We start from the raw sequence: 14,570 nt of genomic DNA on the forward strand, positions 1-14,570 counted from the left end.
ACTCTCTCACACTCGCGACGCACTACTACTCTCTCACACACGCACACTCACTCTCTCACACTCGCGACGCACACACACTCTCACACTCACACTCTCTCACACTTCACGACGCACACACACTCTCACACTCGCGACGCATCACACACTCTCTCACACTCGCGACGCACACTCACTCTCTCACACTCGCAAGCACACACACTCTCTCACACTCACACTCTCTCACACTCTCGCACGCATCACACTCTCTCACACTCGCACGCACTACACTACTCTCTCACACTCGCGACGCATCACACACTCTCTCACACTCGCGACGCACACACACTCTCTCACACTCGCACGCACACATACTCTCTCACACTCGCACGCACACTCAATCTCTCACACTCGCACGCACACATACTCTCTCACACACACACACACACTCACACTCTCTCACACTCGCACGCACACACACTCTCTCACACTCGCACGCACACATACTCTCTCACACACACACACACACACACTCTCTCGCACACACAAACTCACACTCGCACTCACACTCAGGCGCACACACACTCTCATCGCAAGACTCTCTCGCATGCGCTGCAGGTACACTCACTCTCGCGACGCGACACTCACTCTCTCACACTCGTGACGCACACACACTCTCTCACACTCGCATGCACACACTCTCTCACACTCGCACGCACACACACTCTCTCACACTCGCACGCACACATACTCTCTCACACACACACACACACACACACTCTCTCGCACACACAAACTCACACTCGCACGCACACTCAGGCGCACACACACTCTCACACGCGCACTCTCTCGCATGCGTGCAGGTACACTCACTCTCTCGCACGCACACTCACTCTCTCACACTCGCACGCACACACACTCTCTCACACTCGCACGCACACACACTCTCTCTCACACTCGCACGCACACTCACTCTCTCACACTCGCACGCACACACACTCTCTCACACTCTCTCACACTCACACACACTCTCACACTCGCACGCACACACACTCTCTCACACTCGCACGCACACTCACTCTCTCACACTCGCACGCACACACACTCTCTCACACTCGCACGCACACACACTCTCTCACACTCGCACGCACACTCAATCTCTCACACTCGCACCCACACACACTCTCTCTCACACTCGCACGAACACTCACTCTCTCACACTCGCACGCACACACACTCTCTCACACTCGCACGCACACACACTCTCTCACACTCGCACGCACACACACTCTCTCACACTCGCACGCACACACACTCTCTCACACTCGCGACGCACTCACTACTCTCTCACACTGGCACGCACACACACTCTCTCACACTCGCATGCTAACACTCACTCTCTCACACTCATGACGCTACACACACTCTCTCACACTCGCACGCACACTCACTCTCTCACACTCGCACGCACACTCACTCTCTCACACTCGCACGCACACTCACTCTCTCACACTCGCACGCACACTCACTCTCTCACACTCGCACGCACACTCACTCTCTCACACTCGCACGCGCACACACTCTCTCACGCACACACGCGCACACACTCGCACGCACACACACACACAGGCATGCACACACGCACACACACACACAGGCATGCACACACACACAAACACACACACGCATGCACACTCTCTCACACACACACACACACTCACTCACACACACTCGAACGCACACACACTCTCTCACACACTCGCACCCACACTCATGCGCACACTCTCTCACACTCGCACGCACACTCACTCTCTCACACTCGCACGCACACTCACTCTCTCACACTCGCACGCACACTCACTCTCTCACACTCGCACGCACACACACTCTCTCACACTCGCACGCACACACACTCTCTCACACTCGCACGCACACTCACTCTCTCACACTCGCACGCACACTCACTCTCACACACTCGCACGCACACTCACTCTCTCACACTCGCACGCACACACACTCTCTCACACTCGCACGCACACTCACTCTCTCACACTCGCACGCACACTCACTCTCTCACACTCGCACGCACACTCACTCTCTCACACTCGCACGCACACTCACTCTCTCACACTCGCACACTCGCTGACACACACACTCTCTCACACTCGCACGCACACTCACTCTCTCACACTCGCACGCACACTCACTCTCTCACACTCGCACGCACACTCACTCTCTCACACTCGCACGCACACTCACTCTCTCACACTCGCACGCACACTCACTCTCTCACGCACACTCACTCTCTCACACTCGCAGGCACACTCACACTCGCACGCACACACACTCTCTCACACTCGCACGCACACTCACACTCGCACGCACACACACTCTCTCACACTCGCACGCACACTCACTCTCTCACACTCGCACGCACACACACTCTCTCACACTCACACGCACACACACTCTCTCACACTCGCACGCACACACACTCTCTCACACTCGCACGCACACTCACTCTCTCACACTCGCACGCACACTCACGCGCACACACTCACACGCACACACTCTCTCACACTCACTCTCTCACACTCGCACGCACACACAATCTCTCACACTCGCACGCACACTCACTCTCTCACACTCGCACGCACACTCACTCTCTCACACTCGCACGCACACTCACTCTCTCACACTCGCACACACTCGCGAGCACACACACTCTCTCACACTCGCACGCACACTCACTCTCTCACACTCGCATGCACACACACTCTCTCACACTCGCACGCACACTCACTCTCTCACACTCGCACGCACACTCACTCTCTCACACTTGCACGCACACTCACTCTCTCACACTCGCACGCACACTCACTCTCTCACGCACACTCACTCTCTCACACTCGCACGCACACTCACTCTCTCACACTTGCACGCACACTCACTCTCTCACACTCGCACGCACACTCACTCTCTCACACTCGCACGCACACACACTCTCTCACACTCACACGCACACACACTCTCTCACACTCGCGACGCACTACACACTCTCACACTCGCACGCACACTCACTCTCTCACACTCGCACGCACACTCACGCCGCACACACTCACTGCGCACACTCTCTCACACTCACTCTCTCACACTCGCACGCACACACACTCTCTCACACTCGCACGCACACTCACTCTCTCACACTCGCACGCACACTCACTCTCTCACACTCGCACGCACACTCACTCTCTCACACTCTCACACACTTCGCAGCACACACACTCTCTCACACTCGCACGCACACTCACTCTCTCACACTCGCATGCACACACACTCTCTCACACTCGCACGCACACTCACTCTCTCACACGCACACTCACTCTCTCACACTCGCACGCACACTCACTCTCTCACGCACACTCACTCTCTCACACTCGCACGCACACTCACGCGCACACTCTCGCGAGCACACACACTCTCTCACACTCGCACGCACACTCACACTCGCACGCACACACACTCTCTCACACTCGCACGCACACTCACTCTCTCACACTCGCGCGCACACACACTCGCGCGCACACTCACACGCACACTCACTCTCTCACACTCGCGCGCACACACACTCGCACGCACACTCACTCTCTCACACTCGCATGCACACACACTCTCTCACACTCGCACGCACACACACTCTCACACTCGCACGCACACACACTCTCTCACACTCGCGACGCACACTCACTCTCTCGCACACTCACTCTCACACTCGCACTACACTCACTCTCTCACACTCGCACGCACACTCACTCTCTCACACTCGCACGCACACTCACTCTCTCACACTCGCACGCACACTCACTCTCTCACACTCGCACGCACACTCACTCTCTCACACTCGCACGCACACTCACTCTCACGCACACTCACTCTCTCACACTCGCACGCACACTCACTCTCTCACACTCGCACGCACACTCACTCTCACGCACACTCACTCTCACACTCGCACGCACACACACTCTCTCACACTCGCACGCACACTCACTCTCTCACACTCGCACGCACACTCACTCTCACACTCGCACGCACACACACACTCTCACACTCGCACGCACACACACACACTCTCACACTCGCACGCACACACACACTCTCTCACGCTCGCACGCACACACACACTCTCTCACACTCGCACGCACACACACTCTCTCACACTCGCACGCACACTCACGCGCACACACTCGCGCACACACACTCACCGACTACTCAATACTTCAGTAATCGCGAGTTCGAGTGTGAGTGTGTGAACAAGTGACGGTGGTTCATTGACATCAAGGTTCTGATTGTGGGTCGCGACTCGAGCCTGTGCGTGTAAGAGAGTGTGTGTGTGTGAGTGTGTGTGTGTGTTTGTGTGTGAGAGAGTGTGTGTGTGTGTGTGTGTGTGTGAGAGAGTGTGTGTGTGTGTGTGTGTGTGATGAGTGAGAGAGTGTGTGTGTGTGTGTGTGTGTGTGTGTGTGTGTAGGGTAGAGTCACATGGGGTAACCTCCTCGTGGTCACTATAATGTGGTTCTCGCTCTCTGTGGGGCGTGTGGTGAGTTGTGCGTGGATGCCGCGGAGAACAGTGTGAAGCCTCCACACACGCTACGTCTCCGCGGTAACGTGCTCAACAAGTCACGTGATAAGATGCGCGGAGATTCGTCCTCCGCTACCCGGATTGAGGCGAGTCACTACACCACCACGAGGACTTTGAGCGCATTGAGAATTGGGCGTTACAAAATAATAGTATAATAATAAATAAATAAATAAAAGTAACCACACAACTCAGCACGCGCCCCACCGAGAGCGAGAACCACATTATAGCAACCACGAGGAGGTTACCCCATGTGACTCTACCCTCCCTAGCAACAGGAACGACTTACACACTGAATGTTTAATACGTACGAGCAATAGTAACAATGATGCCGGACTTGTTTTGAATTGTGTTTAAATGTGGCCTTTGCTGAAACAGACCATGACAGATGCCCCTCTTACAGCATCATGTAGATGACACTTTATAGAGGTGTGGAGGACGAGACGGGGGTCACTGCTCACCACATGTCCAGACAGGTGGAGTAGTCTGTAGATCCCAGCAGGACGTCTGGCGGCCGATACCACAGAGTCACCACCTCATTAGAGTACGTGTGGCTGGGGACTGACTTTGCACGTGCCAGACCTGCAGATAAACACACACACACACACACACACAGTAGAATTAGCATTACTTGCATTCTATTATTTGCCAAATTACAGAAATACTGTAGGCTATTACGGCTCTTAAACTCGCACCTGTATAGTTATATAACTGTGTTTAATTAACCTGTTTAACGTGGCAGGACAGCGAGGGGGGTATTTAAAGCTTTTCTGATGGAATGGAAAGATTTCACGGCACTATAATTTGCAATCAATAATCCCCCGCGCTAAACAGCGGCCCGCGTCAGAGAGACTGAGGCGCCATTAGGCCGGCCGATCATTTTCACAACGGGGGGAGAGGATGGCTGACGCTCGGAGAGGTTAAGACACTGACGGAGCACGGAGAGCCTGTAATCATCATTAAAGTACATCTGTGAGTAATAGCCCACCCGGGTGCCACGGCAACCCCCTGCATCTGTGAGTCTAATTGATGAGAGGGAAAAAGCGAAGGTGGGGACGCACGCTTGACCCATGATGAAGAGCAGACATGAGGTCAGGGAGGCCACAGATGATGAAGGCAATCGCCAGGGGAGGGGGGGGCAGGGTGCTTCAGCTACAGTAGCCTCACTTAGTCCTGGGGCAGTTGTCATAGCAACACAGCGGGTGGGAGCCGAGATGTGTTTGTAGGGGAGGTAAACGCACGGGAAGGGAGGGGCAGGGCTTACATTAGCTATTAAAACCAGCTGAAAGAGCCTCACTATTCATCGACTGTCACGCTAGCTCTGCTCCAAACGCAAGTAAGCTCCCTACCTAGACAGCACTTTAAAGTCAAGTTAAGTTGTGAAACTGTTTAAGAAGCGAGGTGGTAGCATTGCTAGTTTTTAAATCAATTAGCTTTTCATTAGCAAAGCCGTTTAAAGGGATAGTTCACTTAAAAAATATAAATTCTCATAATATTTCAGCTCTGTAGGTCCATACAATGCAAGTGAATGGTGACCAGAACTTTGGAGCTCTAAAAAGGACATAAAGGCAGCATAAATGTAATCCACATGACTCCAGTGGTTTAATCCATGTCTTCAGATGTGATAGGATAGGTGTGGATGAGAAACAGAACAAAATGTAAGTCTTTTTTATTATTATTTTTTTACTCTAAAAACTTTAACTTTCACTTTCAGATGTAAAAGTGAAACTCTGTGTGACTGACAAAATATTGATCTGTTTCTCACCCACACCGATCATATCGCTTCTGAAGACATGGATTAAACCACTGGAGTCATCTGGATTACATTTATGCTGCATTTATGTGCTTTGTGGAACTTCAAAGATCTGGTCACCATTCACTTTCATTGTATGGACTTACAGAGCTGAAAAATTCTTCTAAAAATCTTAATTTGTGTTCTGCAGAAGAAAGAAATAATCTTAATGCAGTTTAATGCATTACATCTTTAATGCGGTTTAATGTGTTACATCTTTAATGCGGTTTAATGCATTACATCTTTACTGCGTTTAAATGCGTTACATCTTTAATGCAGTTTCAATGCGTTACATCTTTAATGCAGTTTAATGCGTTACATATTTAATGCAGTTGAATGCGTTACATATTTAATGCAGTTTAATGTGTTACATCTTTAATGCAGTTTTAATGCGTTACATCTTTAATGCGGTTTAATGCATTACATCTTTACTGCGTTTAAATGCGTTACATCTTTAATGCAGTTTTAATGCGTTACATCTTTAATGCGGTTTAATGCATTACATCTTTACTGCGTTTAAATGCGTTACATCTTTAATGCCGTTTTAATGCGTTACATCTTTAATGCAGTTTCAATGCGTTACATCTTTAATGCAGTTTAATGCGTTACATCTTTAATGCAGTTTGAATGCGTTACATACTTTAATGCAGTTTAATGCGTTACATCTTTAATGCGGTTTAATGCGTTACATCTTTAATGCGGTTTAATGCGTTACATCTTTAATGCGGTTTAATGCGTTACATCTTTAATGCGGTTTAATGCGTTACATCTTTAATGCCGTTTAATGCGTTACATCTTTAATGCGGTTTAATGCGTTACATCTTTAATGCGGTTTAATGCGTTACATCTTTAATGCGGTTTAATGCGTTACATCTTTAATGCGGTTTAATGCGTTACATCTTTAATGCAGTTTAATGCGTTACATCTTTAATGCGGTTTAATGCGTTACATCTTTAATGCAGTTTAATGCGTTACATCTTTAATGCAGTTTCAATGTGTTACATCTTTAATGCAGTTTAATGCGTTACATATTTAATGCAGTTTAATGCGTTACATCTTTAATGCAGTTTAATGCGTTACATCTTTAATGCGGTTTAATGCGATTACATCTTTAATGCAGTTTTAATGCGTTACATCTTTAATGCAGTTTAATGCGTTACAGCTTTGTTAAAGTTAAAATAATACGGAAGCAGATCATGTAATTAACTACAAACTCCGAATTGGGCATTTCTCTGTGTGGTCAGCGCCTCTTCTATGAGTTGTGTGAATGTCCCGATCTAAGGGGGAGAGATTGAAACTGCACCAGCTGATGTACACTCTGTCGCTGGGACGCTCATCCCTCGAGCGCACATGCTTAATGCAGCTAGATTATAACGTGATGACTCGCGATTTATTGAGTCATGTTATATGCGTCACTGTGCATTTCTTATCATGAAGAAAATTGGAAGTCTTCGCCCCATTATATACGACAACAACATACGTTTGATTTGTTTTGTCTTGTTTTCCAATATAAATATCTAAAACTAATTTAAAACAACGTGACATGTGGGGAAGACTTATTATTATAGATCCAAACAAATGCATGCAGTTCCTGTCTCCAGTTTACCTTTATTACTTTTTGTGGGATGGGTTTTTGGCTAGTAACTGTGGACCACCGCAGTACACACACGTATCCATATCATACAAAAATATTATATAGATGGACCACTTTAAACACATTGATTTCATCCACTCCAAAAGGAAGTCATTGCACAAGTAAAAGGTTTGATTATACACCCTGTATCATCCACTCAAAGCAGAACATGATCAAACTATGAAAAATGTAATAAAGACACATTCATTATCTTCATGCATCAAATGTCCGCTGAGAGTTTTATAACGGTGCGGTTCATTTTCAGACCAATTAGGAAATAGTTTGTGCTTGGCAGGACATGTTTGTGCTGTGAGATATTGACGCAGTTTAGTGTTGCATTTCTCATATGCAGAAATGATTCATTCACGTCTCCAGCTGTTGAAGAAAAGTGTGGTGTAAAGTGAACAAGATCAAATCAGATGCGTGTCAAGGATGCACGTGCATGAGATGCATTAGTGTATGCATGCACATCTGATTGCGTCAAATAAACCGCGCAAATTAAGAAGACAGTGCTTGATGTTTTTAACAGTATTCGAGTATTCAAGTGGAATTACTGTCCTGTTTACGCTCATTTTAGACATAAATTACTGTTTACATTTTTTTGTGCTTTTTACCGTTTAGGGTTAGGTCAGGATTGCTCATATCCACAATACCGCAACACCGTGGCCCCGTTGACACCTTACGTTGCACTTGATCACATGAAATTACAGGTGTAAATGCACTCAGGGACGGATTCTGGTCACATTCAAAGTGTTGAGAAACTCCAGTCAGGTCTCCTTAGCAACCAAATTGGCCGGTTGCTAGGGAGGGTAGAGTCACATGGGGTAACCAAATTGGCCGGTTGCTAGGAGGGTAGAGTCACATGGGTAACCAAATTGGCCCGTTGCTAGGAGGGTAGAGTCACATGGGGTAACCAAATTGGCCGTTGCTAAGGAGGTAGAGTCACATGGGTAACCAATTGTTTAAAAGTAATCATAGTCTCAGTGGTTTAATCCGTGTCTTCTGAAGTGATATGATAGGTGTGGGTGAGAAACAGATCAATATTTATGTCCTTTTATACTATAAATCTCTAAATTAAATTGTTTTATTTTTTGCCAATTTGCATTCTTCATGCATATGGACAAAGAGGAACCATTTATATATATACAAAAAGAAGAAGAAAAAAAGACTGAAATATTGATCTGTTTCTCATACACACTTATCACTTCAGAAGACTTGGATTAAACCACTGAGTATTACTGATTACTTTTATGCTGCCTTTATGTGCTTTTTGGAGCTTCAAAGTTCTGGTCACCATTCACTTCCATTGTATGGACCTACAGAGCTGAAATTTTCTTCTAAAAATCTTAATTTGTGTTCTGCAGAAGAAAGTAAGTCACACATCTAGGATGACATGAGGGTGAGGAAATGATGACAGAATTCTGCTCTATTAGAACTGCCGCTCACTGGATGTTTTTTGTTTTTCATTCGGAGTAAATTCTAGAGACTGTTGTGTGTGAAAATCCCAGAAATACTCAAACGAGCCCGTCTGGCACCAACAATCATATTCACATATTTTTTTCTCCATTCTGATGGTTGATGTGAACATGAACCGAAGCTCCTGACCCGTATCTGCATGATTTTATGCACTGCATAGCTGCTACACGATTGGCTGATTAGATGTAACACAATTTTGGTTCCTGGGTAGTACGTGTTCAGCCAGACATCAGACAGACGTACACAAGACAATATTAGGCAGGTGGTTTTAATGTTGTGGCTGATGTGTGTATATATTACTGTGCCAGGACCTCATGCCACCCAAAAGGAGCCTAAAGCTCGTCTCGTCGAGTGAAACAAGTGTCCAATTTCCCTGCAGATGATTAAGTGTTATTATGGAGCAACAGCAGATTAATGTTGCAGCACACTTGTGTAGTGCAGGAGGGGCTGTCGAGGCCCTCTGGTGACAGATCGGCTCCAAATGACCCCGCTGAGGACGCTGGCAGGGCCCCGGGGCCCTTGTTTGTGCTGAGGCGTCCAGGCAGAGAGAGACTCCATATGCTGCCAACCACCGTTCCAAATGACTTTTCAGCAGCTGCCCACTGCCGCGGCTACACCAAAAATACACACAGAACTCAATCTGTGTGTGTGTGTGTGTGTGTGTGTGTGGCTGTAATTGAGTGGAAGCATCATCGTCCCACCAGGTGTCCGATGAGCAATCTGTTGGTCAATCTGTCTGTCTCGCTCGTTTGTTCTCAATTTTTCTATCCACATTCTTCCTCTCACATTTTGATTTGTTTTGATTGTTCTTCAATTGTTCTCATTCCAGCAAGAATCCTGTCAGCAGTCTGGAGTTTCAGTAATCTGACCATAGAGAGACCCGAACCACAAGCACAAGCGCACCTTCCATGCAGGGCGTTTTCAGACCTGTAGCTTGTTACTAATTATTACAATGTTGCATTTCCATCTTGTTTGTGTCACTTTACAAAGCGGACCAACACTGTTAATAAAGCAGTCACTATTGGAAACAATGTCTGTGTGTCTTTCAGGGATTTAGATCATCCAATGATATACCTGTTAAAATGTGTCAACCGTTACAAATGTTCCAGTACTGTTTATGACACGATTATGCAAAACATCAAGGTATGGTACAAAATGCACATTCCAGTCAGAGGTTGCACAGAAAATAAACATTATCAGTCACACGCACGCGCTCACACACACATATACACACGCACGCGCTCACACACACACGCACGCACGCACACACACATGCACGCACACGCACGCACGCACAGACACACGCGCTCACACACACAAACACGCACGCACGCACGCACTCACACGCACACACATACGCACGCGCTCACACACACGCACGCACACACACACGCGCTCACATACACACGCACGCGCTCACACACACACACAAACGCTCACACGCGCTCACACACACACAAACGCTCACACGCACAGACACGCGCTCACACGCACACACACGCACGCACGCGCTCTCACGCACACACATACACACGCACGCGCTCACACACACACTCACACACACACATACACACACATACACACGCACGCGCTCACACACACACACACACATACACATACACACGCACGCGCTCACACACACACACACACACAGAGATTCATCAGGTATGTTCATGGTTTTCACAGGGATGTTGTTTGGTCTGTTGGGTCTGATTGCATTCTCAGCACGAGTGAACAGCTCTGGAGTTCATTTGCAATCTGTCTGAGATTTCCTCGTCCAGGTGGTCTCGGATTAAACATATGCATGTGACCAGTGTGTACATGTTTGTATAGAGATACATTTGCACAACAACATTACCAGGAGCCAAATCTGATGAAACTTCCTTTAGTTTAGAACCTCAGCCGGTTCCGCCTCCTCCTTGCCCATTTTAAACCCGGTTACATTAGTGCGAAACACGGGAAGAAGGGATGAAAATATTTGTTTGGCTCTCTGAAACTGGGCAGGGTATTTCTAGTTCCCGATACATGAGGCGAGATTTTGGGGTTACCATCACAGTGAAGTGAGGAGCTTGAGCTATAGAGTTTCAGTATTGCTTTTCCGCTGACCATACCACCTGTAACAGCTAAATCCTCAATCACAGGTCAACGCTCAATATACGGTCCCGTTCCACTATTTGTCCAAATACATTGACAGCAGTGTGTCTCTCACTAATTGCTCTTCAGGAGTGTTTTGATGCCCGTGTCGCCTGTCTTTACCGCCTGCTACAGACTCACAACAGGCCTGTTTGCTCTTGATTGCCAAGTGCTAATGGAGCCTCTGGAAAGCAGTCAATATAGCGCCCAGGGTCTACCCATAATGCCTCATGAAAGAGCTCACAGTATGATGCTACAATAACCAGGGGTTTAAGACACACACACACTCACACAAACTCTCAGACACACACACTGACACAAACTCTCAGACACACACACACACAAACTCTCAGACACACACACACTCAGACACACACTCACACAAACTCTCAGACACACACACTGACACAAACTCTCAGACACACACACACTCAGACACACACTCACACAAACTCTCAGACACACACACGCTCACACACAAACACTCAAACACACACACTCACACAAACTCTCAGACACACACACGCTCACACACAAACACACACACAGTCACACAAACTCTCAGACACACACACACTCAGACACACACACGCTCACACACAAACACTCAAACACACACACTCATACACACAAACTCTCAGACACAAACACTCAAACACACACACTCACACAAACTCTCAGACACACACACACTCAGACCTCTAAAAATCTTCAATTGAGTACACATCTTGGATGGCATGAGGGTGAGTAAATGATGAGAGAATTTACATTTTTGGGTGATTTTTGGTTACATTTTGGGTACACATTCTGCAACTGATCTGTAGATTCTTGTTTAATAAACCATGATTGCTCCAAGCTTGTGTTCCTTTTTGCTTCTGGTAAATTAAACTTGTTGCACAGCAGTTTGTGTTTTTAAAACCAACCCCCAAATTGAGTTTATTTAAAGTTATATACACACACTCACACACAAACACTCAAACACACACACACTCACACAAACTCTCAGACACACACACTCAGACACACACACTCACTCTCACTCACTCTCACATGTGCGCACTCAGACACGCGCGCGCACTCAGACACACGCGCGCACTGTCTGTATCTGTGAGTGAGTGTGTGTGTCTGAGAGTTTGTGTGAGTGTGTGTGTGTGTGTGTGTGTGTGTGTGTCTGAGAGTTTGTGTGAGTGTGTGTCTGAGAGTTTGTGTGAGTGTGTGTTTGAGTGTTTGTGTGTGAGCGTGTGTGTCTGAGTGTGTGTGTGTCTTAAACGTGTGTCTGAGTGCGCACTCAGACACACGCGCACACTCAGACACACGCGCGCACTCAGACGCACACTCAGACACGCGCACTCAGACACGCGCGCACTCAGACACGCGCGCACTCAGACACGCGCGCACTCACACTCAGAGGCACACTCAGACACGCGCGCGCACTCAGACGCACGCACTCAGACGCGCGCGCACTCAGACACGCACGCACTCAGACACGCACGCACTCAGATGCGCGCGCGCACTCAGACGCACGCACTCAGACGCGCGCGCGCACTCAGACACGCACGCACTCAGACACGCGCGCACTCAGACACGCACGCACTCAGATGCGCGCGCGCACTCAGACGCACGCACTCAGACACGCACGCACTCAGACACGCGCGCGCACTCAGACGCGCACTCAGACACGCACGCACTCAGACACGCACGCACTCAGACGCGCGCGCGCACTCAGACGCACACTCAGACACACGCGCGCACTCAGACGCACACGCACACTCAGACGCACACTCAGACACACACACACACACACTCACTAGGTATGAACAAAAGAAAAGGAAGTGAGCTTTTAAACCATTTGTTGCTATGCTACTTTCAAAAATCCGGGATACAATATAATAACAGATAAACTGTATAAGACTTATTAAACAAAACAAACTGTTTCTGGATTGTCTTTGTCAGAAGAAGCTCTTAGATGACTAGAAATGCCACAGTCCAGTAAAAAGTGTTTCAAAGACAGCGAGTTCATATTTCTCCAGAAAACAACACAAAAATACTGATTTAATGATTAATTAGTGCGAGTAAACCCGCAGCGCCAGTGACCGCGTTCACATACAGTGGAGGACAGGAAATCACTTACCAAAGTCGGCGAGTTTGAGTTCGCCCGTGTCGCCGATGAGCAGGTTTTGTGGTTTCAGGTCGCGGTGGAGAATGTACCGTTGATGAATATAGGACAGACCCCTCAGTAACTGGAACAGGAACAGCTGCGGATACAAACCAGTCATCAAAACCTCAAATATCAAGAAGCACCAAATACAGACACACAGATGAACCTCCGATGACCAGGATCCATCTCATCACATTTGCCGATTGCACCAGGGGTCAGTAAATGTGTCTAAGGATGCATGAACCAACAGCGCATATATTCGACTTTAATGTCGCGTCCATTAAGAGAGCTCAATATCATCTCTCTGTATTCTGCAACGTCGATACTGAATCCAGCAGCCGTTGCACACTCGGTTTGGTGTATTGATAAAACCAGCGCAAGAATATCAGCATCTGATCTCCTCGGATCAATCGATAGTAGAAGTGTGTGGAATCAATACACACAAACACCGTCGCAAAACCTCTCGGGGGACTTGTTCATCCAAAAACGGAAAAATAAAAATGTCCTTTTATCCAAAGTGACTTACAGTGCACTTATTACAGAGACAATCCCCCCGGAGCAACCTGGAGTTAAGTGTCTTACTCAAGGACACAATGGTGGTGACTGTGGGGATCGAACCAGCAACCTTCTGATTACCGGTTATGCGCCTTAGCCCACTACACCACCACCTTCCCTTGTGTAAATTCAAACACCCTCGTTGAGAGCTGCTATGCTAGGTGCTAGCCTGCCATTGGGAGCAACTTGGGGTTCAGTGTCTTACCCAAGG

The 14,570-nt window shown here is 47.9% G+C and overlaps 1 protein-coding gene across 4 annotated transcripts in view; it reads right to left on the reverse strand.

Annotated features, from left to right (window-relative positions):
* Positions 1-14,570, reverse strand: part of LOC127658062 (cyclin-dependent kinase 14-like) — a 181,786-nt gene that overhangs the window by 66,416 nt on the left and 100,800 nt on the right. For all 4 annotated transcript variants that reach the window (XR_007972349.1, XM_052147155.1, XM_052147157.1 and 1 more), the window contains 2 exons: positions 13,778-13,901; positions 5,074-5,194 (listed from right to left, as the gene is read on the reverse strand). Coding sequence is in view for 3 of the 4 variants with exons in the window: in XM_052147155.1 (XP_052003115.1) it covers positions 5,074-5,194; positions 13,778-13,901 (245 nt within the window). In the remaining variant the exon portion in view is untranslated. The remainder of the gene's footprint in view (positions 1-5,073; positions 5,195-13,777; positions 13,902-14,570) is intronic.

The sequence above is a fragment of the Xyrauchen texanus genome, chromosome 17 (genome assembly GCF_025860055.1).
Source record: "Xyrauchen texanus isolate HMW12.3.18 chromosome 17, RBS_HiC_50CHRs, whole genome shotgun sequence".
NCBI classification, from domain to species: domain Eukaryota; kingdom Metazoa; phylum Chordata; class Actinopteri; order Cypriniformes; family Catostomidae; genus Xyrauchen; species Xyrauchen texanus.